The 26863-nt window shown below is 35.3% G+C and overlaps 3 protein-coding genes and 1 pseudogene across 3 annotated transcripts; 2 read left to right on the top strand and 2 right to left on the bottom strand.

The window, feature by feature from the left end:
* Positions 1-1765: 1765 nt before the first annotated feature.
* On the bottom strand, positions 1766-2861 carry LOC131018372 (F-box/kelch-repeat protein At3g06240-like). Its single transcript, XM_057947102.1, has one exon. It carries the CDS (start codon positions 2859-2861, stop codon positions 1869-1871), a length of 993 nt encoding a protein of 330 aa, XP_057803085.1. The 3' UTR covers positions 1766-1868.
* Positions 2862-4782: 1921 nt separating this feature from the next.
* LOC131018373 (F-box/kelch-repeat protein At3g23880-like) lies at positions 4783-5817 on the top strand. Its single transcript, XM_057947103.1, has one exon. It carries the CDS (start codon positions 4783-4785, stop codon positions 5815-5817), a length of 1035 nt encoding a protein of 344 aa, XP_057803086.1.
* Positions 5818-7842: 2025 nt separating this feature from the next.
* On the bottom strand, positions 7843-8710 carry LOC131018374 (transcription repressor OFP15-like; annotated as a pseudogene).
* A 4204-nt stretch (positions 8711-12914) lies between these two features.
* On the top strand, positions 12915-14258 carry LOC131017571 (F-box/kelch-repeat protein At3g06240-like). Its single transcript, XM_057946375.1, has one exon. The coding sequence runs from the start codon at positions 12990-12992 to the stop codon at positions 14115-14117; it is 1128 nt and encodes a 375-aa protein (XP_057802358.1). The 5' UTR covers positions 12915-12989; the 3' UTR covers positions 14118-14258.
* Positions 14259-26863: the final 12605 nt, after the last annotated feature.

The following is a 26863-nucleotide window of genomic DNA, read 5'->3' on the forward strand; positions in this document are numbered from 1 at the left end:
CAAACTCGATTCTTCTCCTTTCTTCCTTTCACTCTGCTCCGACTTTCCATCCTTCACCGCCGCCGCCGTCTCTCTCTTCGACATCACAGCTTCCCCAACTTGCATTTCCTCTCCATTAATCCCAGAATTTCCTAAGTTCATGACATTCGGCAATGTGCCAACATCCACGGAGGGGATATATAGATCATTCACTATCAAGAAATTGAGAATACAGATGCAATGAGAGCTTCAAGCTCACAACAATGGTGTTGCCGCTCTCTCTCTCTCTCTCTCTCAATATTCTATAATTCAACCCCTAACTATTGAGATAATACTAACTACTCTTTATAGACTAATAAAGAATAGCATTTACATCCTTTCACTTATCCTTATTTGCATAAAAGTTCTTCAATTGTTAAGTTTTATAGAAATTCTCTCCAACATCGAGGAACCAAGAAAAATTCACTTGCCACTCAAATCTCCGAGAAACTGCTATATTATAAATTTGGAGATCGGTTGTGTTTGTTCTTTTGGTTGATATAATTAATTATTTCTAGTGGAAATGAGTTGGTAAAGTTTATAATTCAAAGAAAAAATCATGGAAAATAACTGAGCTCTGCGATTATTTACTTTCATGTTGGGTAGGGGAGATATATATTATTTTCTTGGACTTGAAGGGTAAGCAGGGGCAGTTCTGGCCTGCGAGCGGCGGTCGACCGCACATATTCCCGAAAATATAGGGGCCCCAAAATATCTAAATCCATAAAAGTATTATAGATGAAATACCATTTTATTATAAAAAAATAAAAAAAAAAGACCTATGAACTCTTGAAGAGAAAGGAGACGCTTACAAAGGCTGAGCCTCGCTAAAACCTCATCAAAGAAGACCTATTGGGAAAAGCTCTGTATGCGGAAAAAGAGTGGTCGTCAATTACAACGATAAGAAAAGAAATAAAACGCAAGAAATCGGTACAACGCCAAAAAGTTCACGCACCCAAACCCCAGCGCACCTGGAGTTTGTAGAAAAGTCCCGAAAGCCGTCCCAGCCCGACGTCCTCCAGCAATCGATCATTCTAACAGAGTTGGAGTTGAAGATTCCATTAGCCATAATACCATCAAGCCGAATCCCGGCGATCGCCATGATTAGCATAAGACTTGAGAAAATTCTTGGTGCCAGATATATAACAACTATTGAAACCCTTACAGATGTTGAAGTGTTTAGTGTAAGAAACAGTGCCTTTAGGAAAAATTAATCCTTGGAAAAACACAGTAGAATGAATAGTATTTGGTGGCATTTCTATGTGGCGTAGTTATTACTCAACTTTATTTTAAATTACTACTTTTTGTCTCTGCGTTTAACTTCAAGAAATTCCCCCGCATACAAATTTGCAGAACCAAAAACACCTTGTATGCAACACATATTTGGAGCAGGGCATCTCTTCATTCTCTATTACCATCTACATTCTGATGGCAGGATTCCACAAGAGAAAACGCCTTTCCTTGACATTATGAAGCAGCAGCAGGTTTTTTTTTTTTTTTTTTGATATATTAGATAAATAAATAAAGAAATTTGAAGACGGCACCATAGTGGACTCCCAGGACCTCGGGCCTTGGGCATTATCCACTTACCGTTAGGCCAACACATGCACACACAGTGTTTTTATTTTCATTCATAGTTATTTAATCAATGAAAGCTTACAATAGATTAATCCATATTATTTTTATTCATCTATCATTATCAGATAAAATAAACACCACCTACACAAACTATGAGAGACAAATGAATCAAAAACCAATAAAATCATGATAGTTCAACAATATATTTGAGAAACAGCAAAGCAATCCAAGATCAATCAAAAATAATTCTATTTAAAATGAAGCAAGAAATATTAGACTGGAGAGACTAAACTTTCAATGTAGACATTCTCTTCGAAGGCACCTTCGAGTTTTTTGAACAGCGAAAACACGTCCTCTTCTACAAGATTTCGATGGTGAACCGAGAAAACCAGTGCACGGAGTAGCAAAATCTCTGCGTCTAGGCCTCTCGAAACTCGTTTCACGACTGAAAATCTTTGACAAGGCTCATAAACAAGAACTTGCATCATCTTCACCCAAGAATCATCTTTCATAAACCACACATCGAAGTGTGTTCTCTTATAATTAGAGACCACACAAAGGCGACCCTCGAGAGCGCCCAACCTCACCGATGAATCACATGGACGTGGAAACTCCATCTTTCCAAAAGCCTCACTCTTCAAATCAAATGTAACAATATCAGCAACAATATTCATTAATCCGCCATTCGCCTTCATCCGGAGCCAATGAAGCTTTCCACTTGCAAAATGCGCCTTACCATGTACGGAATCAAAATTCCCAGACTCCACCGGCTTCCATGAATTTGACTTTGAGCCATAAACTTCACACATATAGTCGTCTTGCGTATTGAGAGAATCATTGAATGAAACCACAAGCAACTTGTATTCGCCACTCGATTCATCCCAACCGAACCCACAATTGACAAGACCGACACGGTACGAGGGCGGTGATTCCTTGAAGATTCTAATGGCGGGATTCCACAACACGAAACAGTTTTTCCAGATTACGCAGACCAGCCCATTACAGCAGCCGACGATTTGACCCATACGGTGCTGACGCTGTTTTGAATAGCGAGAGGTAATTAGCCGGTGATGGGCAAGAGCTGTGTTTTTTGATGAATTTTGGAGATGGGTTTTGATGAATTGCTCGCTGCCAATCAAAGAGTGCCATGACTTCGAAACGCACCTGAATCGCAGGAGTGATTTCACCGCAAGTCTTGGCAGTATCTCTTCAATGATTTCTTCAGGAAGAAAAGGGAGAGATAGTTTGCGGCTTTTGCTATCCATAGTGCGCGGCGGCTACGATTTGATGTCTAACTGTATTTAAAAGTTTGTACTTTGAAGTTTTTGGTTTTTAATCAAGATTCAAGGCCCTTATCAAAATCGGGCTTGTGGAGAGTTGACCCAATTCTCATTAATTCCCTTAAGCCCAAACCCAAGCCCAAAATCCTCACCCTCATTTACCCTAAGTCCAAATCAGTCTCACCCCTTTTTTCCCTCTCTCTCATCCTCCGCCACTCTCACCTCTCCCCCCCTCCCAGACCCTTCCTCTCCCCGACCTCTAATCTCCTGATCTCTCGAGCTTCCCCCCACCATTAATGGCTGCCCCCTTTTTTGTCTTCCCACAAACCATTTACTCGACCCCTATTATGAAATTAGATGATAAAAAAATAATTGTGTTAGATCCCAATAAAAGTGGCCACTTTTTTTTGGGCACGGAGATTAAGAAGGGAATTGTTATGTTTTAATTGAGTGTGACCCACCAAAATTAGTGAGTAATTTTTAGAAAGTGGCCTACAATTGTTGACCAAATTAGTGAGTAATTTTGACATTTTTAGAAAGTGGCCTACAATTGTTGACCAAATTAGTGAGTAATTGTTGACTTAATTAAAGTAAACTTTTGCCATTTTTAGAAAGTAGCCACTTTTAATGGGACACCCAAAAAGGAAATGTGGCCACTTTTATTGGGACGGAGGGATTAGTTTTTTTTAAACCTTCACTTTTTATTAGTTAGTAATTCATTATCATGATTGATAGTATATAATTCCCTTTTTTTCTATTGTTTGAAAGTATTATTCATAATATCATAATACATTTTATTTTTATGAAAAATTATTATTAACATAATAGATATAAATTTTGAGACATGATGATACATAAATTTTGTGGGATACTAGATCCCACCCGCATTTTCCTCTCCCGTTGATTTTTTTTTATGATTTCTATGATAGCATAGAAATCATCTTATTTTTTTAATTAATATTTTATTCTATTTAGTTTTGGTTTCCTAGTTGTGTTAGATCTTACAATGTGTATCTGATCATATCTCTCTTCTTCTCTTTTTCTTTCTTTTTTCCTATTTAGTTTTGCTTTGTTAATTGTGTTAGAATATTCAGAGTTTGTTGAGTTTAAAATTATTTTTATTTAAGGCCATTATCTTAGGCTATTTGCAAAAATAGGCCACTATTTTTCAGACTTGTAAAAATAGGCCAATTATTTTAGTTTTTTGTATTTTTAGGCCACATGTGTATTCAATCATGCTATTTGATAATGTTATTATCAAATTAAAAAGTAAAGTATTAAAGTTTAGAAATCAATTATTAAGAAAATGTTCGGTTAATCGGGCCAACCCTATCGGGCTCGGGCTATTTTCGGTTCGGGTCATTCGGGCTAAATTTTTTTCGGGCTAAAAATTTTCAGCCCTAACCCATCTTTTTTATCGGTCTATTCGGGTCGACCCATCGGTTTCGGGCTTTTTTAACATCCCTACCTACAAACACTAATTAACATCAAATCTAACCGAAACCCTCTAATTAACATCAAATCTAACCGAAACCCTCTAATGCATACGTATGTAATGCATATTCCTTTTCTTATTTTTAATATTTCATCCTATTTAGTTTTTGTTATATAGAATAGTTTAGGGACTGTTTCGACGTTTTAAATACAGAACGTATTTGATCCATAGTAAATATCTGATGCATATCTCTTTTCTTGCTTTTAAAAATATCTGATGTATATCTCTTCTCTTGCTTTTAATATTTTCCTATTTAGTTTTGGTTTCCTAGTTGTGTTAGAAGAATTTAGCGTTTGTTTCAATATTTAAATACGAAGGTTTGATGTTTTGAGATAAATTTTGATTATTCTTAGAAATAAAATTTGCATATTTTCTTTCGCACGAACAGCGTTTGTTACTCTCATGTCAGCTATGGATACCGACGGCGGCGAGCTATCTCTCCTTTTTCCTATAGAAATCGTCGAAGAAATACTGTCAAGACTTCCGGTGGCATCGCTCTTGAAATTCCGATGCGTTTCGAAATCATGGCGTTGTTTGATTGGAAGCGACCGATTCATCAAAACCCACCTGCAAACTTCGTCCAAAAACGCATCTTTTTCCCATCACAGGCTCGTTCTTAACAAATCTCTGAACTTGTTCGATGATGGGGTGAATACACTGTGGAGGTCCCCGGTTCTTATCGTGGGTTGCTGTAATGGGCTCGTCTGCTGCTGCATTAATCTCGAGAAAGGGCGTTTTATATTGTGGAATCCTGCTACAAGAATCTCCAAGGAATTACCACAATTGGTAATAGATAATATGCGTTGGTCCATTGTCACTTACGGGTTCGGTTGGGACGAATCGAGCGATGCACACAAGGTGTTTGTTGTTTTGTTTAGTCGTAAGCGGTGGGTGGGTAAACTTTATAGCTCAAACACGAATTCATGGAAAACAGTAACTGAGTATGGTGATTTCGAATTAATATACGGTGACGCGGAGTTTGCGAGCGGGAAGCTTCACTGGCTGAGGAAGAGGAGGGGCGGGAGTGGTGGATGGTATGCTGCCGACATTGCTACATTCGACTTGAAGAGCGAGGAGTTTGGAGTGATGGAGCTGCCATGTGAGTCGACGTTGTCGTTGAGCCTCAACGAGGGGTGCCTCAGCGTTGTTTGTTACAACGTGAGAACGCTCTTTGATGTGTGGGTAATGAAGCAGAATTGTTGGGTGAAAGTGAGGGATGTTGTTGTTTACGAGCCTTGTGAAATTCTTCCTTCTGTAGCCCCATTTAGCGCAGTCGACGATGTGGAGATTCGGCTAGTTCGTGGTTCGACTTTTGAGCTCGACGATCCAGCACAGGATGATGATGTGCTTTCCAGGATCAAGAAACTTAAACCTTCCTTTCCAATGAATCTCTACATCGAAAGTTTAGTCTCTCCCCTCCCTAACAAGAGGGGTAACTGTGTCTAGATATACGAACTTTCACTTAATTTTAATTTTTGCACATGAATTGAAAATCCCGCTTACACCAATATTTTATTTTTGGCACAATCGTCAAATTTTAGTGGCATATCAAACTATATCATTTAGTACATCGATCTTGACTAAAGAAATTTTAGGCGTCAAAAATTATCATAAGTTGAAAGTTTGTTTATTTTAAAGAAGAATATTTAGTTCATTGGTAAAATTAAAATTTAGTGAAAGTTTGTATGCTTTGGCCCAATCAGCACTAGAAACTGCTAACAAGTTAATATAAAGTAGGCTATGTATGAAGAAAATATTCGCAAGAACCTTTGGTCTCTGATCCATTTAGTCTATTATGTCTTTCAGTGCAGTGTTTATTTTGGGAGATATTTTTAGATTGATTAAGAAAAATTATAGGTCAATTCATTTTAATGGATTTAGTATTCATTTTAATGTATACTCCTTCCGTCCCCCAAATTTACGCCTTTACTTTTTGGCCCGTTTTTCAAATATATTTCCTTTTTATTTTTGGACACTACCACACACATATTTAATAATTTTTCTCTTAATGTGGGACCCATTCTTGTTTATCAATACTTTTTACTCCCTCCGTCCCTGAAATAGATTCCTCTTTGGAGACGGCACAAATTTTAAGAAAAAGTTGTGTAAAGTGTATTGATAGTGAAGAAAAAGTGTTATACTTATTATTGGAAGTTGTGAAAATGTGTTATAATTAGTATTGAGAGTGGTGAAAAGTGAAAAATAAGAATAAATAAAGTATTATTAATGGTGGGGTAGTGGTGGAAGTTCATGATGACCCTATCCAAAAAAAAAAAAAGTTGTCATCATAATACACTTAGCAATTAATATATTCAATATTTAATACTCTCTTCATCTATTAAAATAATTCTAGAATATAACGATACATGTTTTAATAAAAATAGTTGAATATATATTGAGTAGGGGTGTAATCAAGCCGAGTTAAACCGAATATTGGTATGCTCAAGTTTGGTTTGTTTAGTATAGAATTGAATCCTGAACTTTGTTTATTGAATACTTTGAGGCTCACGAGCTTAATCGAGCCTATACGAACTTTCCAAATTTATATTTATATTCAAAATATTGATATTTTTTTTCGAAAATAAATTATTTCATTCAAAATAATCACCACCAATTATTCAATGAAGAACCTGAATCTATAAATAATTTTGAACTTTGTGTTTTCAATACTTGAAATACCAGTTAAATTTTATTAATTGACAATAATTAAGTATAGGTATATAAATTCATCAAAAATCAAAAGAAAATATAAATGATAACTAATACTCCCTTCATCCAGAAAACATCTTCCTAAGATTGTGTTCATCAATGACTCACCAACCCAAATTTTTAATAACAAACTTATCTCTCTCCTCCACATATACAACCTATAACTCAATTCAATTATACAAATTTTATACTTTATTAATAAAAACTTATTTCTCTCTCTACACAAATCTCACAATCCCACAAGTGATTTCCAAATTTTTTATCTCTCCCCTGCAAAAACTTTCTCAAAACTTTTTGTAGCATCTAGAATTCTCTCAAACTTTTGAGCAAGTTTTTTTAGCTCCTGAAGGCACAGTGCAAGAACTAGACGAGTATAAGAAAAAAAGCCAAATGAAATCCTATTTTCTCTATTTCATTGAAAAAATCCCTATTCGTATCTTCAAGAGAAACTCTATACAAAAAAACTCATTCTTTCAACTTCACTGCATAAAAAATGTAGAGTTTCAAATGCAAACAACACTAAGATTTTCCCAATCTAAAGAGTCTCTGATGAAGATATTAAAAAAAAAAAAGGTTAAGGTACAGATACCCCCTAGAACGTATACCCCCCATTCTCCAACTTGGTACAAATTGCCCCCCAAACTCGACGGAAAGTATACAACTAACCCCAGCCCACAGACGAACGTTAGACGCCATCCAGAAAATAATTTTTTTATTTTTTATTTCTAGTGGGCCCCACTCCTCTCTCTCTCTCTTCTCCATCTACCACCAGAAAGCGAGCTTTGAATCTCCAATCAAAAATCGGAATGGCATCGTCCTCTCTGTTCGACGAAGGGAGCGTAATGGGAGAGATATCTCCCCTTCTTCTTCTTCTACTTTCGAACCAGACAGAGAAATCGAGAAAAGATAAACAATAATCACCACCAAGTTTTCCACTTCGAATACAACGACCTGAAACTGAACGGTGCCGGCGAACATAGTTCAGCCAACGGAGCAAAATTCCCTGAATTCTATTTCTAACTTACATTATTCATTCCAGAAATTTACAAACCTATCAAGCTAATTTCAATAATGAATAAACTAAGACCATTTACCGCATGCAGTGAGAGGTGAATGAGGAGATCGACGAAGGCGCCGATGATGTATCCGTGATTGCCTTTCTCGTTGACTCTGAGGTAACACGTCGGCAGCTCCTCGAGGCAGTCCCGGCACTTGATGTCGTGCGCCGCCACCATCTCGGCCATCGAGGATCTGATTTTGACGCCGCCGCCGCCACTGTAGGGAAAGGCGCGCGCCTTCGCCGCGCCGTCTCCTTGAGGATGGAGCTTGTCTCGCCAGGCTCGAAGAAGAGACGATCGGATCAAAGGCCTCCGATCATGGCGGTCTCGTCGGGGAATACATGCGACGCCGCCGCAGAGGCGGAGAAGCTCTCGTCGCGGCAGATGTTGAATAAGGAGTTGGGAGTTTCGGTGAATTGGCGTTGGCACGGAAGGAGAGTCTTAGGGCTGATGATGCAGGCCGGCCAAGGCCACGGCGACGCGGCTGAGGTGGCGGTGGTGGGGGAATCGGTGGCTTTGAACAGAAAGGGGAATTTATTGGCGGAGATATCGTTTGAATCCAAGAGATCGAGAGAGAGGGGCCAATTGGAGAGAGAGAGAGAGAAGTGATAAAAAAATTTAAAGAAAATGGCGTTTCAACGCCGTTTAATGGACGAGTTTATTTGCACCATTACTTTAGGAGTTCAGGGAGGTCAATGTGCCTTGACCGAGTCTGGGGGGGTACGTTCTAGGGGGTCATGTTTAGGGGGGTATCTGTACCTTAACCAAAACAAAAAAAAAACCAAGAATTTGCACATATCCTGATGAAGAATCACATACTTGAGCTTGTTAAATTTCAACCCTGAGCTAAGGGCATTGACAGAGTTGAGATGATTCACTATTTCCCAAACAACTGATAACCTATCTATCATCTTCTCCAGAGGCACAATCGATCCTGCCCATATGGGCTATACTGTTTCTCCAATTCATCCAAATCCTATGAGGATGAATTACTGTAACAATCTATAGACTTATAAAGTCTATGAAAATAGATATAAATCAATCTAACAGAATCACCTAAACTCTAAATCGAATTAAACAATCCATGAAATTTGATAGAATCAATAAATTATAATAAATCTATCAAAATCTTTTAAATTCTGAATTGAATACACCCCCTGCGTTTTCAGCAAGGTTGAGAGAGGGTGGTTTTGTAGCTCAAGTCGAGTTTTCTTGAGTGATCTTTGTAGGTAAAAGAGAAAGTTCACCCTCTATAGATGTAGGTCACCTTGGCCGAACCACGTAAATCGAGTCTTCCTGCTATTCTTGTTTGATTTCTCATTTCAATTTGGATTATTGTTAAGAATTGGTGACGCCTGTGGGAACAATCCACCACGATGTCAGGGGCACGTTTTTGAAGCAAAGAAATTTAATGGAAAAGGCGATTCAACCTTTGGAAAATCAAGATGCGTGCATTACTAATCCAGTAGGGATTAGGCGATGCATTGAAGGAGGAAAAGCATATCCAAAGGTGAAGGACGAGACTGATGGAAGTAAGAAATTAAGTCGGGAAGAAATAGATCAGATAGCTCATAGCACCATCATCTTATGCTTAGGAGATAAGGTGTTGCGTAAGGTCTGCAAAGAGGATACCGCCTTAAAGGTATGGAATAAGGTCGAATTTTAAGCTCTATGATCGGGCACTAGATGATGTGCTTTTGTGGATGAAGAAAATTAGAGCTTCCTTGCAAACGCATCTCTACATCGAAAGTTTAGTCTCTCCGGTCCAGACAAGAACCTTTGCCGAGCGATTTGATTGCAAGTTACTCTCGTCATAAAAGGATAAATAAAATTATATCAGAATAGTACTCTCTCCGTCCCACTTCAATTGGCACACTTGCCTTTTTTATTTGTCCCACTTAAATTGACACTTTCTTAAAATAGTATGTGGTCCCTACTTTCTCTACACACATAAAATAAATGGACCCTCCTACTTTACACTTTTAACCTTTTATTCTTAATCTCTATGCCCAACTCAAAAGTGCCAATTGAAGTGGGACGGGGGAGTATGAAGTAGTAGGCTTTGTAGGAAGAAAATTGATCACTATTTTTATAGCAATAAAAACTACAACTAACACAGTGTAATTGTAGCAAATAAACAGTAAGCGAGTATTGTATCCACATGTACTGATAAACAAAATCAATCTAAGTAATCCTAATAAAACTCTGACAATATCCAGGCAAACTCAAATATGATGGATACACAAAAACTAAAATCAAAACAGAGCAAATAAAAACAGGAGAAAAACTCAAATAATAAAAGACTTTGACCCTAGGAATGTACCATCGTTAATCAAACTCATGCATTCAACCTATTGATTCAATTACTAATTTTAATCCATTCCTGATGAAAGATCACAACAATATTCATAATCTTTTCTAACGAGCAACTATGAAAGTAGATTAATAAACCCCTTATCACATTCAAGACTCAAATGAATAAATTAACTCAAAGTAGGACACAAAGAATAGCTTCCTATAGCTCACTTATCACATTCAAGACTCAAGGCAAAACTGTATCATGTATTCCTGAATCAGCTGAACAATTATCACATTCAAGACTCAAATTGGACGGCTAGACATGCAAATTATTGGCCAGATAATTCACAAGAAATCAAGCACCAGGAATCATGAATCACAAGCTGGAGGGCAAATTGATATCAATAAATCAAATAACACATATTCAATCAATTATGTACAAACCCTAGTTCAGAAAAAAGAACTAGTCAGACATCAAAAAATAAAATAAAAGCATAAATAAAATAAAACAATTGAAATAAATAAAATAGATAAAATCCGGAAAGAATTCAGGATGAACAGCTCGAATCTTGAATCTTGCAGAAAATAAATCTAATCTATGAAAGCGGTAAAATTATAAGCTAGAACTGAAAAATATGAAAATAGAAAAATGACCTATATATAGGCACAGGGGAAAAATACAGCACAGAGCTTGAAAATACTGATAAAATCCGAAAATTCCCTAAAATTCGGAAATCCCTGTCGGATAATATTCACTGTTGCGTGCGACTTTCTTATTTTAGCCATATCTTTTTCGTCCGAACTCTGATTTGCGATCCGTTTGCGCCTAAGAACTCGTATCACGATGACCTACAACTTTTATTAAGACCATTTGTCTAAATTCAGAATCAATAGTTTTTTTAAAATCAACAAAGTACGAACAAATATCATATTTAACAAGATAAAACAATTTAAGCATAAAACAATTATCCAACACTCAATTTCCTATAAAATTGACATTACATGAACATTAAAAACGATGGAGACATGAGTGTTATTAAAAATATTTTAAAGAATCTTTAATTTGTTATATATATATTTCATTGGGCGGTTTACTTTGGCATCTGATACTTTTAGATTGTAGAAAAAAAAATCATTTGAGTGTATTTCTTTTTAGTTCATATTTACCTCATTTATCCCCCCCCCCCCCCCAAAAGGTAATCTAATAAACTCTGATCTATTGATTGATGGTTGGAGATTCTTTTTTTACTTATATTTGAAATCTTGCAGGGTCTTGAAAAAAAGAAAAAAATTGACCGGATTTTGTCACCGCATAAACATTAAGCAAACTTTGTCAAGTGGCGGAATAATATACAAATGAAAAAGTAGTAGACAATATCCAAAAAAAAGAAACTTCATGAATTTTAAAGGCTATTAGCCCCTTTATTATTTGTTTAATTAGACTAGAGGGAGTAATGAGGGCTATCAATAGAATCATCATTTGTTAAGTCTACTTCGCCGTCAATCCACGACAAAATTGATCTGTTGTTTGGGTTCAAAGTCTTTCTTTTTATGGTGGGTTATCAGTTGAATTTATAATTATGTTAATTTCTGCACGTTTTAAAGATTTTTGGACTAGGATTTGAACTGTGTACTCTACAGCGGTCAGAGTGATATATAAAACATAATTGATAAAATAATTCAACTTAATAGTATTTAGTTTGTTTGATTCGGCCTCTCAGTTAGAGATGTAAACGAATTGAATTGGAGTGAATATCATTGTATTTAATTTGCATTAGCAACATATTTACATATTCAAATTTGTACTCCAATATCTTTTGAATGTTATTTGCAATTGGTATTTGATTCGCACATTTCGGGAATTTTTGTTTAGATTTCTTTTAGGTGGGTTCTCTTTGGTTGTAAATTTATCATGGGAAAATGAAGGATAAACAAAATTTCACTCTCCTTTCTTTCCTCTCATTTCTACTTGACCCTTACTCATTACTCATTTTCACTACAAAAGAGGGATAATATTATTCCTTTAAAATGGTGTGATAATATTATCCCTCGTTTATAATGAGAATTAAGAATAAGTAAGGGTCAAGTAGGAAATGAGGGAAAAGAAATGAAAGATTTAAACGGTGAAATTCTGGTTATCCTTCACTTTCTCATGATAAATTTACAATCATAGAGAACGCACCTTTGAGTGTATTCTAAAAGTTACAAATCGAATATTCTAATTGATTTCTTAATATACGATTTGATTTGATTTAAATATAATCAATTCGCAATTTTAAAAGAGAAAAGTTCTAAAACAATAATGACACAAGTTGGGCAAAAATCCTAGGGGAATAAAGCAATAGACGAACACCAGTCTGGACCGAGTCATTAGCCATTAAGTCCGCAACCATATTTTGAATTTAAAAAAAAGAGTCCGCAACCATATTTCCTTCCCTAAAAATGAGAGGAAAAGATCCATCCCACGCCTCTTCAAATACAAATAAATACGGATAAACACCTAAAACCCTCTTCAAATTCAAAACCCTCGAAACATATATTGAAGATTTGGCAATGGAGATCGAAAGCAGCAGTCAGCAATCTCACCATCTTCCCGAAGCAATCATTGCACAAATACTGTCAAGATCGCCGGTGAAATCACTCTTGAGATTCAGGTGCGTTTCGAAATCATGGGGCTCTTTAATTGGCTGCCAACACTTCATCAAAATGCACCTTCAAAATTCAATAGAAACCCCATCTTTCCCCCAAAAAAGGGTCTTAATAAGGAAGTATGAGGATGGTATGTTTGATATAAGTGAAATGTTCAATTGGCCTAGTCCTGAGCAATGCTTTATGTGTGAAATTGATACGTTACATTGGCCTCGGCAGTGTTCGCTGCTGTCGGTTTTGAGTGAACCAACGAATACTATCCCTTTATCTCCTTTTGTTGATCCAAAGAATACTACATTCTGCAAGGGATATCAAATTTTGGGGTGCTCTAATGGGCTGCTATGTGTTCTAGATACAAGTAACAGAATTCACTTGTGGAACCCATCCACTCGGATCTCCAAGAAACTGCCAGAAATCTCTATAATGGGCTCCCGTGTTAGGAAATTGGGGTTTGGTTGGGTTGAATCGAGTGGTGAGTATAAGGTGTTTGTTGTTGTGGAAATCAATAGGAAACTGGTTGGTAAAGTTTATAGTTCAAAGACAAAATCATGGAAAACAATTGAGATCTGCGATTATTCATATGCATGTCGGCCAAGGGGGTTGTTTGCAGGTGGGAAGCTTTACTGGTATTTCGGATGTATTATTATTTTCTTGGACTTGAAGAGTGAGGTGTTTGGAAGGATTGAGATTCCCTACAAAGATATTGGCTTTAAAATGGACTATTTCGTGGGTGTGCTTGGTGGTTGCCTTTGCGTGCTATATTATAATCCTTCATTTCCTGATCGAAGAGGCCTTCGAGTTTCGAGAGTTTGTGTTATGAAGGAAGCTTGGGAGGAAGTGGTGACTCTTTCTCATCTTAATGAGCTGCTTCAACCACCATTGGTAAGTCTAAATGGAGAGATTTTGGTAGATTGTGGATCCACTTTGTTGGTTTACAGTGCCCGCGATAATGTCTTTCGATTTACCAAGGTTTCTTCGGGTTTACGTTCATATGTCTATGTTGAAAGTTTAGTCTCGCCAGAAGATGTATGAAAGATGGAAGTATAATTAATCTTAGAAGATGATATTTCTTGGCATTAATGTATACATAGTTTGATTTGATTACAAATGGTTGTGTTTTGTTTCTTAAGAATTGAAGCTTTTATTCATACCCATCATGGAGTGAATAATTCCATGTCTCCATACAAGTAAAGCACATTGGTTATTCTCTTATGTGATGAGATTATTTCTTGTGTGTAGTTTGATTTGATTACAAATGCATGTGTTTTGCTTCTTTAAGAATAAAGCTTTTATTGGGTTGAAATTAATTAATGATTGAAATTGTGTTCCCATGAATAATTCCATGTCTCCATCCAAGTAAAGCACATTGGTTTTTATAGGACTAGAACATAATTACATATCAAGAACGAGGAGATTAGTGATTTTATTGATGACCCAACGGAGTTCAATTGGTTATATATATCACTCTCTCTCACACATTCTTTATACCGAAAATCATTCATATTTTATTCTTTATTATTCATGTAATTCATATTGTTGTTTAATCATATTGCTCGAACATTTCAAGATAAGAAGTAGTTTTATCACAATTCACAGGCTTCACCCAATTAATTCCTTTTAATTAATTCAATGCAATCCCTAATTGCTTGAGGATAATAATAATCTTACAACCGTAATTTATGTTCATGATATTAAAATGCAAAACTAAAGACTAAATGAAAATGATTATAGTGGTTACGTCCGGTTTGATTTATAATTAATCTTTTAATTTATACAATAAATATGAATATTAAACTAGTAAAATATGGATTTACATTGAAATAATGGGAGAGTTATCTAACCCTACTGAAATAAAACTCTATGGGCATGTTTGTTTGCCAGGAAAGTAATGTGAATTGGGATTGTTATTCCCAGAAAAATGATTCCGTGGAAAATGAATCTTAATAGATTCATTTTCCAGTGTTTGGAAATACCAAAAATATTTATTAGTATTCTGGATTTGTATCATTAAATAAATATAATTAATCAATATATATAAGATCTTTATAATAAATTTCTCTATAATTTTTTTAGTAACAACAAAGTACATTATTAAGGTTAATTATATGATTTATAATTCTAAAATTAAATTCAAAATTTCTTACATAATAATAATAATAATAATAATAATAATAATAATAATAATAATAATAATAATAATAATAATAATAATAATAATAATAATGTACATAAAGTATGATTTTTGTAGTTTTAAAAAATTAAATTAAGATTTTCTTAATAAAGTATGATCATAGTTCTAAGAATTAAATTATAATTTGCTTAAAATATTATTATTATTATTATTATTATTATTATTATTATTATTATTATTATTATTAATTTGATTCATAGTTATGAGAATTAAATTATTATTTGCTTAAAATAAATTATGAACTAATTAATCAATTAAATGATAATAATAATAATAATAATAATAATAATAATAATAATAATAATAATAATAATAATAATAATAATAATAATAATAATAATACTATAAAGTTGATACATAGTTACGAGAATTACATTATAATTTGCTTAAAATTAATTATGAACTAATTAAATAATAATAATAATAATAATAATAATAATAATGATGATGATGATGATAATAATAATAATAATAATAATAATAATAATAATAATAATAATAATAATAATAATAATATAAAGTTGATACATAGTTACGAGAATTACATTATAATTTGCTTAAAATAAATTATGAACTTATTAAATAATAATAATAATAATAATAATAATAATAATAATAATAATAATAATAATAATAATAATAATAATAATAATAATAATAATAATAATAATAATAATAATAAGGGCAAATAGCACCAAAATCCCCATACTTTCCCCGAATTCGCATATTTCCCCTGACTTTAAAAATTCGCGTTAGAATCCTTGACTTTTAATCCCGTTCGCGTTTCTCCCTAAAAAAATGACCGGCGATATATAAAAATGACCGGAAATCCACGTAGGCTTAAATTCCGGCGTATTAAGCGACGTAGTTTTAGTTAGTAATGTAAAACGTCGTCGTTTTGCCTATTTTCGGTCAAGAAATGTCAATCCCACATAGAAATTTAGGGGAAAAATTATTTGGTACAATAATTAGGGTTCTTATTCATGAGTTCTCTAAATTTAATCACCAATTCCTTGAATTCAGACTGTACGAGGGGATCTGCTGGTGAATGAAACCGACGATGTCGGTGGCGAGGTGGAAAATTTAAACGACGATGTCGGTGGCGAGGTGTTCTGCTGGTGAATGAAACCGACGATGTCGGTGGCGAGGTGGAAAATGGTGGAGCAGTCGAGAGCGTCGGAGGCAGCATCGATGTTAGTGTACTCCGTTTCCGAGCTTCCTCCGCCTTCTTCCATCGCGACGGAAAATTAAATCGCAGAATCGACGGCGAATTGAACGGAGAAGAACGGAGAACGGAGAAGAAGGAGCTTCCTCCGCCTTCTTCTGTAGCCAAACGACGACGTTTTTGCTATATTACGTGACTAAGCAATTTTAGTTTAATGACTCAGCAAAATTATGCCACATAAGTGACACGTCATTGGAGTTAGTCGCCGGAAAATTAATTAAGGGAAATTTGCGAACTTAATCACCGGTCAAGGATTCTAACGCGAATTTTTAAAGTCAGGGGAAAAATGCGAATTCGGGGAAAGTATAGGGATTTTGGTGCTATTTGCCCTAATAATAATAATAATAATAATAATAATAATAATAATAATAATAATAATATAAAGTTGATACATAGTTACGAGAATTACATTATAATTTGCTTAAAATAAATTATGAACTAATTAAATAATAATAATAATAATAATAATAATAATAATAATAATAATAATAATAATAATAATAATAACAGAAACATTAAATTCCAACTAAATAAAAATTATAATTTACATTTTATTATAAAATAATACAAATGAATAATTATATTGTTCAAAAAACATTTTCTTCTAACGGCGAGGAGAGCAGACGATTTGGAGATTTAGGTCAGCCGCCGCTACCCCTCTTTCGGCGTCGGCGACGCTCCTCTCCGGCGTGTTTCTGCCAGAGACACGACGATCGCCTCCTCCTTTCTGGTGCGGCGCGGCTCTTCTTCTCTTCCTCCAGCGAGGCGCTACTCCACCGGTGCAGCGCGTCTCAGATTCGATTCGAATCGGCGCTGAGTTTCGGGAGCCCTGATGCAGACGTTGCCCTAGCCGCACATATTTCTCCTGCCGCCTCTCGCTGATCGATGGCCACTCCTCTGTCAGCCGGATTTCGCGACAAGGGAGCCCTTAACCTCCCCTCCGTTTCTGCGAATTTTGAAAAGCCACAAAAGCCACAAACCATAAATAATCTCAACTCTCCAACTCGGTCTTCCCCTTCATCAGGCAACGGCGCGGCGAATACTGCAAGCCCTAGCGTGGCTGGAAACACTAGGATTTCTTATGCGAACGCCACTGTGAAGCGACCTGTTAAGAGGCCGGATTTAGCAGCCCATGTGTTTCACGATTTGCGTCCAACGAAGGAGGGAGATCAATTCTCCCTGAAAATACCAAAGGCTTTATATCTTGAGGAGGTTAAAGCTTTTGAGCACGCGTTGACAGGACGTCTCCTGCTGGGGAAAGGCGATAAGCCACGTTCTACTATAGAATTGAAGTCGGAACTTCAACAACTTTGGGGTATAGTTTCTGCTTGGCAATTGCCGTTGGGAAAGGGCTATTATACACTCCGATTTACTACGGCGACTGATAAAGCTATAGCGAAGGAGAAGGTGATCTGGGAACTCTCGAAGGGGAATCTTCGGCTCCGGGAGTGGACTTGCAATTTTGATCCGTTCAAGGAAAACTCTCCTTTGGCTAACGTGTGGGTCAGAATTCATTACCTTCCAATCGAGTACTGGAATCCACAAATTATCTCTGGCATTGGACGTTTCTTGGGCCACCCCTTGAAGATCGATGGTGCGTCGGCAGGAAGAGATTTTGGACCGTACGCCCGCATTCTTGTTGAAATAGATATGTCTCTTCCTCTCCCTCATACTATGCTTATTGATATGGAGGAGTTCTCATTTCATGTGGAATTTGTTTTCAAAAATCTTCCCCTTTATTGTGGTCGTTGCAAGATTACGGGACATTCTCCCAATGGATGCCGCAAGAACAAATCGGTGGCGCCGGGGGAGGCGAAGGATACAAATACTGCGCTGCCGAAACAGCCGCAACCGATTATCCAGAAATCCCAGCCACAGCCGGAGTGGCAGCAGGTTGGTGGAAGGCAGCAGGTTGGGAAGGAGCCGGTAGTGGCTGAATCGAAGCAAGTTGGGTCCAAGATTACTGAGTTGTTAGGAAACTCTTTTGGATCCTTGGTGTCAGAAGACGTTGAGGAGGAAAACTTGGAGGTGGTAGATGAGGTTATTGATGTGGAGTCTACAGAGAGACGCCTGGCTGCGAGTCCCAGGAAGGATTTAGAGGGGCGTAATGATGACTTCGACTGTGAGGCCAGCGGCTTACAGAAGAAAGATTTAGCCCTTGAGAACACTATCAGAGCACAACGTCTGGAGCATGAGCTGGAAAAAACGCCAAACTCTTTGGCGTCGCCGGCTGGGGCGAACACAGAGACTGATTCTCCTATTCTTCCGGGAGCAAATGGAGGAGCTGTGGTAGAGCAGCATTCGGTAGTTAGGACAGAAGATTCAGCGACCCAATCCTATCCTACTCCGGTTGATGTTGAGAAGCAGACCAATCCTACTCCGGATGAGATGGCGAGTCGTATAATTAGGTTAGAGGAGCAGGTTAATCAGGGGATGCAGTTGCTCTCGGAGCAGAAGCGCGGACATGGTCGCCCAAAGGGCTCGGTAAAGGGACGAGAGCCTATACATACAATTCCGGAAGGTTGTATTAAAAGCCGTCTTAGGAATGCGGAAGAAATGGGTTACAAGCCAAGGGAATTTGTGGTTGACCTCACCAATAGGCCCAGTATGATTGCAATGAATAATGTTGTCCATGGGCGTTGGTCGAATGACATGGATGATTATCCTGAATTTCAGTATTAAGTTACTTAGTTTTTCCTTCTCTTTTCAAGTTTTGTGCCCTTAGTCTGCGTCTTTGTGCTTTCAAGGGATGTTTTTTCCTTTTCTTTTTTTAATAAATCTCAATTTAATAAATAAAATAATACAAATAAATAAGAATCCTGAGAATGAGAAAAAGAACACCTAAGAAAAGCTAGGGAATAAGAATCCTGGAAAGTTGCACTACTTTCCTTGTTTTCAGGATTCTTATTACTTTCCTTGACTCATAAAAATTTAACCAAACACAGAAATTTAATATTTTAGAATCAGATTACTTTCCCAGGCCAGAATCCGTGCCAAACAAACATGCCCTATTTGTTTGCCAGGAAAGTAATGTGAATTGGGATTGTTTTTTTTTTTTTTTTGACTTGAGGGAATTGGGGAGGGGGAGCAGTAATGTGAATTGGGATTATTATTCTTAGGAAAATGATTCCATGGAAAATGAATTCTAATAAATGCATTATCCAGTGTTTGGAAATACCAAAACTAATTGTTAGGATTTTGAATTTGTACCATTAAATAAATATAATTAATCAATATATATATATATATATATATATATATATATAAGAATTAAATTATAATTTCATAATAAATTTTTCTAATGAATTTTATATAACAACAAAGTACATTATTAAGGTTAATCATATGATTTATAATTATAAAATAAAATTCATTTTTTTTTCTTACATAATAATAATAATAATTAAAATTATAATAATAATAAAAATGGGTCAGGATAGTCCAACTGGGTCAGAATTTGGGTCGGGTACAACCCGAGTGTACAGGAGACCACCTCATAAAATTATTGTAGTTAGATTAGATTATAATTAAAATTTATTCAGAATTGTATCACTTTAGTCTAGCATATAGCTATTTTATTAATTAGGACCAAACCGGTTGGAGACTTTACCAATTTAAGAAGCCGTACCTGATTTGCTCAACAAATAGTTAATGGGGATTTCTTTTTTCAAACTATTAATTATATCTATGGTTCGAACTTTAGACTAATTTGCTAAAAAACCTTGAACTTTAAACAATACTGAAAAAATATCCTAAATTAATTAACTTTCATGAAAATTGTAACTTTTTATGATTAAATACACCCCTAAAGTTCTTTTTATTTCTTAAGTACCAGTAGGTCTAATTTGTTACAAATTGTAAAGTTGGGTGTCAATTACAAATATGCTCAAAGATTGACATTTAATATATAATTATCTCCAAAACTTATAAATAAAATGATTAAATACCAAATACAACCTCAAGTTTGACCCGCCTTGTGCAGAAACAACCCCAAGGAAAAGTTATATAGTTGCATGTAACCCCTTAAAAAAGAAAATTGTTGAGAGAAAGGTAACAGACGTGAGAAGGATGGACGGAAAATTTTAATAAATGGCACAATAAGGGGTTACGTGCAACTAACGTTTCCTTGGGGTTGTTTTTGCACAAGGCGGGTCAACTTTGAGATTGTATTCGGTATTTAACCCTAAATAAAACCTATTGGCCATTTATGGCAATCGTTGCTTGGTTGACTACCTAAAATCCTATTCGGAACGTAGCTGGATTTAGATAGATCATTGAAGTTTCTATGTTTTATATTGAGATCTGACTACGTCCTCTCGAAAATTAATTATAAAATCAAGACTAACTACGACTCTACTCTATATGTATATGTTTGAGATGTTTTGAGCTTTACATATTTCAAATAGACAGACCAAATTTTCATCATCATGTCAGCACAAAGTTCACAAAATCAGAAAATGCAGAGATTGCCGCCGTTGATGGTGGAGAAAAAGCTGTCCGCGTTTAATAATGATCTCGGAAAGTTCATGGTGGCGATGATGCCACGTGATTTGTTTTTGCATCGGAATCAAAGTGTGTCGTCAAGGTTTTGATCAATCACCGATATGAGCAGCTCAAAGTCGAAGAATTTCTTGACAGGTAGTGTATATTGGAAATGGCTAGTGTTTTACCTTCTTTGTTTTCTTTCATTTTTATAGCTTTATTTCTAATTTTTTTGAAAGAGTTGCCATAGGTCAGCTCCCAAATAGACCCTTTGAGAAGCCCAACGCGAGCTACAGTGCGAGCCTTAGAGAGTGTTCGGGCTCTAACAGTTTATAAGCTCCCCAAAAAATAAGTTTTTCTATTCCTAACTTATTTTTTCATTATCTTATAAGAAACTCTCATTTTACAAAAATAACTCAACTATGATTTTTAATTTCATCATATATAATTCTAATTTCATCTAATAAAAATTTTCTGTCTAGCTTATAAGCTCAATTATTCAAACACTTTCACAGCTTATAAGCTCTTAAGAAACTACATCTTATAAGCTCTTTTAAATAAACTTAGCCAAACACCCTCTAAATTGAGCCTTTTCCTTTGTTTCAGATATATCTTTTGCGTCAGCCGCTACTTCTTGCATTGAATAATTCTCTCCTCGCGGTATCCTGATTATTAGGGACGTGGGTTCATCACATGGGATCCTCTGTCCCACTATTTTGTGTGTACCACTTTTAATTTATTATAATTTTTAATTATATTTTCTTCAATTTTAATTTATTATGCTTTAATATTATAAAAAGATAATTACTCATCCAATTAGGGTTATAATTAATTTTTTTATATTTAGTTGAATTAATAATTGATTATTTGGGTTCATCAATTCAAAGTTAGGGTATATAATTTTTTAAAATTTCAATTTTTAGTTATAAATATTAATTAGAGTTCATAATATAATAATATTTTTTATTTTTTTATAAAAAGCAATTATAAAATAGATAAATTAAGAGTGGTACACACAAAATAGTGGGACAGAGGATCCCATCTGCGGGTTCATATATGGGCTGTTCGGCACTCCCTCTCTACTTTTAGAACGACACACAAAAAAAATGAGCTTCTCTTCTTCTCTTTGTCGAGCACTTGTTCGACTGTTTCTACACCCATTGCAGTGTAGTGCGTGCTCTATCAGACATTTTATCATATCCACCAACTGTCAAGGTGTGAAGAAGAGAAAATCAAAATTTAAAAATCAGAAACCCTAGATGTATTTTGATTTGGGGAAAGGGAAGAAGAGAAGAAGTGAGGGGGAATGAGAGAAGCCGGCCTCGCTGCGGCGAGAACCGGTGACTTCCGCTGGAACAGAGGCGGCGACGGTTCTCGCCGTGCGCCCTGTATCGAACAGGGAAGAGGGAGGAGGCTCGGCGGCGCAGGGGGGTATTTGGTCCCATAGAAACGTTCGATTTTTATATTAATTAAAAAAAGTTCTAACGGTGTTAACGTCCGTTAAGTGGCGGGGGAAAATTGGTTCTATTTTGCCACTTTGAGGTAGTAAACAGCGGTTACCCTTACTATAGCTTGTACGCGATAGGGACGCTATCGATAAGGGAGAAATGAGTACTTAACCCTTAGAATATTAATAATAAATTATTATAAATTTACTATTTTATCCTATAATCATAGCCTTCAAATTAAATATTATATAACCCATAAATAGTAAAATATTTATTTCTAACGTCCACTCATCATCATCTTCTGCACCAAATCTAAGTGCATTCATGTGTTCTTGAGTTCGAGTCGAACAATTCTTAACGCCACGAAATAAATCAATACAATTTTTTTCTTCTTTTCTCTTTAATTCTCGCGTCAAAATCATGGAAATAGAAAGAAAATTTAAAACTCCAAATTACTTGAATTCTGACTGACCACACGAACTCCACAGTCTATCTCGACAATCTATCTTCACCTTTCAATTCCAAAACCAAGGGAGCAAAAAGCAATTCCAATTTCGTTAACACACTTTTTTTTTTGCACCACAATAATTGGAACTAATCGACCAACTAAACCAATAACTCCAATTAACCTTTCGACAACTATCAACCGCAAGCAAAAAAATATATAAACAATATCAATCCTCACATAGAATCGCCATTCTCTTCCAGTCAAAATACGACATAACCTTAAACTGGGGATTCACAACTTGAAACGTCGTCTGGAGATCTTCCATGTTCGGTAAGGTGGTTTTCAGAAACGCCCACGCTAATCTCGTTGAAAAAATTGGGGATTTAATTTTGGGGCTATAAGTTATAGGATAAAATAGTAAATTTATAATTATTTATTATTATAATTTGGGGTATTGGCCTGTAAATACTCAAACTTTTCTCATTTTCTGATTTTGCAGCCGAACTTTAAAATCGGCCTACAAATACCAAAACTTTGCATTTCTTCTGATTTTGCACCCGATGAAAAAATACGCCTAAATCGTTGTTGACATGGCAGCCGGATTATTTGACGTGGCATGGCCGGCGATGCAACGAAACGACGTAGTTTTACACTTTCTAAAACGTCGTCGTTTTGTGTTCTTTTCTTATTTTTGTATTTGTGTTCTAGCATGGATTAGGGTTTCTTTTAGCAGAAGATCTGAAATTGAAATTGAGATGAATTAAGGGAACTGAAATATAAATTAGGAACCATTTTCAGCCTTTTAGATCATTAAGATCTAAAAGTTAGGGTATATAATTTTTTACGGGCATAAGATTTGTTTTAATATTAAACTTACAGATTTACCCCTCTCGTTTGTAAATCAGCCGGTCAACATTGTTTTCAACGCGTTTTTTTTTATTATAGACTTTTTGTAATCAGTTGGATTCATTTGATCTAACGGTTAGAGACTATTCTTCATTCTCTATCAATGTAGTATTCTTCACCGATCCACCCCCTACATATATATTGTGGCCCTTTGGGCCCTATGCAGCAACATATTGAGCATGTGTTCAGGTACGGCCCGGCGTAGGCTACGCGCTCATGATGGCGCCCGTCTACACGGCCAAGGTGTTGTCGGCCGCCTTCCGTGGCTTCCACAAAATTTTAATAATTTTTTATATGTAATCGTTGGTGAATTTTATTTTAATTTTCAATTAAAAAACTATTTATTACTCCCTCCGTCCCACGAATCTTGACACGTTTGGATTCAGCACGGGAATTATGGAGTTGTAGATTAGTGTTTTAAGTGTGTAGTTAATAAAATATAAAAGTGATAAAGTAGGAGAGAGAATGTAATAAAAGTGATAAAGTATGAGAGAGAGTAATAAAAGTGATAAAGTAGAAGAGATAATGTAATAATTATTACCCAAAATGGAAACGTGTCAAGATTCGTGGGACGACCCAAAAAGGAAAACGTGTCAAGATTCATGGGACGGAGGGAGTACAAGCTTAGTAGATAGCTTACTTGGCACCCATGTAGGCACCCACAAAAATTAAGTTACGTGAGAAGCGCATGTGATTTATGTCAATCGGGCTCAATTTGTCCTATAAATGTCGAATTTTTAAAATTTTATCTTGTAGCTGGAAGCTCGTTAAAATATGTCTTACATTTGCAAAATGACCAAACTTACGGTCCTAAAAAATCCTTGCTCTCCTATTTATATATGTTATATGTTGGTCAATTTTATCTTCCCTAATTGTCGGTTGACAATGACAGTATATTGAAGGAAGACTTCAAATAAATAATCATCACTAACTCTCACTAACTCATTTTACTATGTATTGTCATATTGCAAATGAACGAATCGATCTAATTCATTAATCGATAATATTAGTTGAGAGAGAGGCACATCAAAGCTAACTCAACGGATTTATGCCACCAGGCTGCTACATAAAAATTATGAATATTTTGTAGTTTAACTCCATTAGGAATGTCAATCTAGCCCGAAACCCGTGGGCAGGGATGGAGCTAGGAATTTAGTTCGGGGGGAGGCTGAACCTGTACGGGGGTTCGGGGGCGGTAGCCCCCGAGAATTTTTTTTTGGGCATTCAGTATATTTAAGGTATTTTTTTTATTAAAATACGAGCATAATACTAATAATAACGAACAATATTTTCATAGATTATATAGTTTCAATATATCACAAAACTTTTTTTGGAAATTCCGTATATTTAAGACATTTTTTATTAAAAGGCAAGCATGATAATAATAATAACAAACAACATGTCCATAGATTATATATTTTCTATATATTACAAATTAGTTTCAATACATTCTAATTTTTTTTAGCATTTCATACATATTAGGCATTTTTTATTAAAAGACAAGTATAATAGTAATAATAACAAACAATATTTCATAGATCATATAGTTTTAAAAAATAAAATTATCCTTAAATTAAGTATATATGAGAGAATATAATAACCAAATACTCTTTTATAAAACAAAATTATTTTATAATAGGTATAAACATATATCTATATATATTTTAAAATTAAAAAAAAAAAAACTCAAAATTTGGGAGGGGGCTCTAGCCCCCCCAGCCCCCCTGGCTCCGTCCCTGCCCGTGGGCAGCCCGATTAACCCGCCATCCGAGAGGGTTAGGGTTAAATATTTTCAACCCGATAAAAGTTACAACCCGATTAGCCCGTAACCGAATAGCCCGGCACCCGATAGGGTCGACCCGAATAACTTGATGGGCTAGCCCGAAACCCGAGTAATTAACTTAGAATATTTAGATATAAAAATAAAAAAATGATAAAATATTATAAAGTCTCATCATTTCACTTTTCTTTATTTTTGATGCTTTGGTTCTATGAGTTCAAACTATTGTTAGATATTTTATTATTTTTTCTTTAACAAAATTGAACATTTTATTGTTACCAACTTATTTTATATGTTATGTGATCTTGATGTTTTTTTACAATATCTCATATTTTTGCATTTAATGCTTGCTATATAATTTATATCTTTGATTTCTACGTATATTTTATACATTATACATTAGATCATTAAAAATAACAAAATACAAATGATTATTTTATTTTTACGCCTTTAAGCCGATTAGCCCCACGAAACCCGAACGTTTAGGGTTAGGGTTGGAGATTTATAATCCGAAAAAATCCCCAGCCCGATTAACCCGGAACCTGATAGGGCTGGCCCGAAACCCGGTGGATTGACCCGATTGACATCCCTAAACTCCATAAAAATTAATTAAGTATTTTTTTTATGAATGAACAAGTAAATTTAAAGATAATGCTACCACTACATCTACACACGCACACTTGCACCCATTCATAGTTTGGTCGTCACCTAATTATGATAATAAATACTATATATTAAGCCCCCCAAACAAAAAAGTTGCAAATTATGAATTTTTCTTGGAATATATGAAACACACACTTTTTCTGTAATATGATTGGTTAGTTTATACCATGCATGAATTTTGGGTAGACAGTATTCAACACCACTTAAGATTAATTTAATGTAATAATTTAATGTCCCATTTCCAATTTATTTTTTTCTTTCATCATTTTGCTTCAATTTACTTTTTATGCTTTAGTTTAAATTTCTTATTATTAACTAATGTTTATTCCATCCAGTTAGGTTATACTTTACATCATTTAATTTCACTTCTATTAGTTAAAAAATCGCTACTAAAGGTTAATAAATTTGAAATTATTGCGCATAAATTTTTAGAACTTCAATTTATTAAAATAAAAATTTAGTATGATTAAGAACATTATAAAATTAATTTATGTTTTATAGAAACTTATTAGTATTAAAATAATAGATGTAGTAGTAGGATACTCACACCCATTGTTGGGACACCGGATCTCATTCGATTCGACATGGAAACATATGATTCGACATATGGAAACATATGCTTCACTGGAAAAAAA

The sequence above is a fragment of the Salvia miltiorrhiza genome, chromosome 3, assembly GCF_028751815.1.
Source record: "Salvia miltiorrhiza cultivar Shanhuang (shh) chromosome 3, IMPLAD_Smil_shh, whole genome shotgun sequence".
Classification (NCBI taxonomy): Eukaryota; Viridiplantae; Streptophyta; class Magnoliopsida; order Lamiales; family Lamiaceae; genus Salvia; species Salvia miltiorrhiza.

What these genes read in the sequence shown, in the direction of transcription:
- LOC131018372 (XM_057947102.1), bottom strand. Translation starts at nt 2,861, where the DNA reads ATGGATAGCAAAAGCCGCAAACTATCTCTCCCTTTTCTTCCTGAAGAA.
- LOC131018373 (XM_057947103.1), top strand. Translation starts at nt 4,783, where the DNA reads ATGGATACCGACGGCGGCGAGCTATCTCTCCTTTTTCCTATAGAAATC.
- LOC131017571 (XM_057946375.1), top strand. Translation starts at nt 12,990, where the DNA reads ATGGAGATCGAAAGCAGCAGTCAGCAATCTCACCATCTTCCCGAAGCA.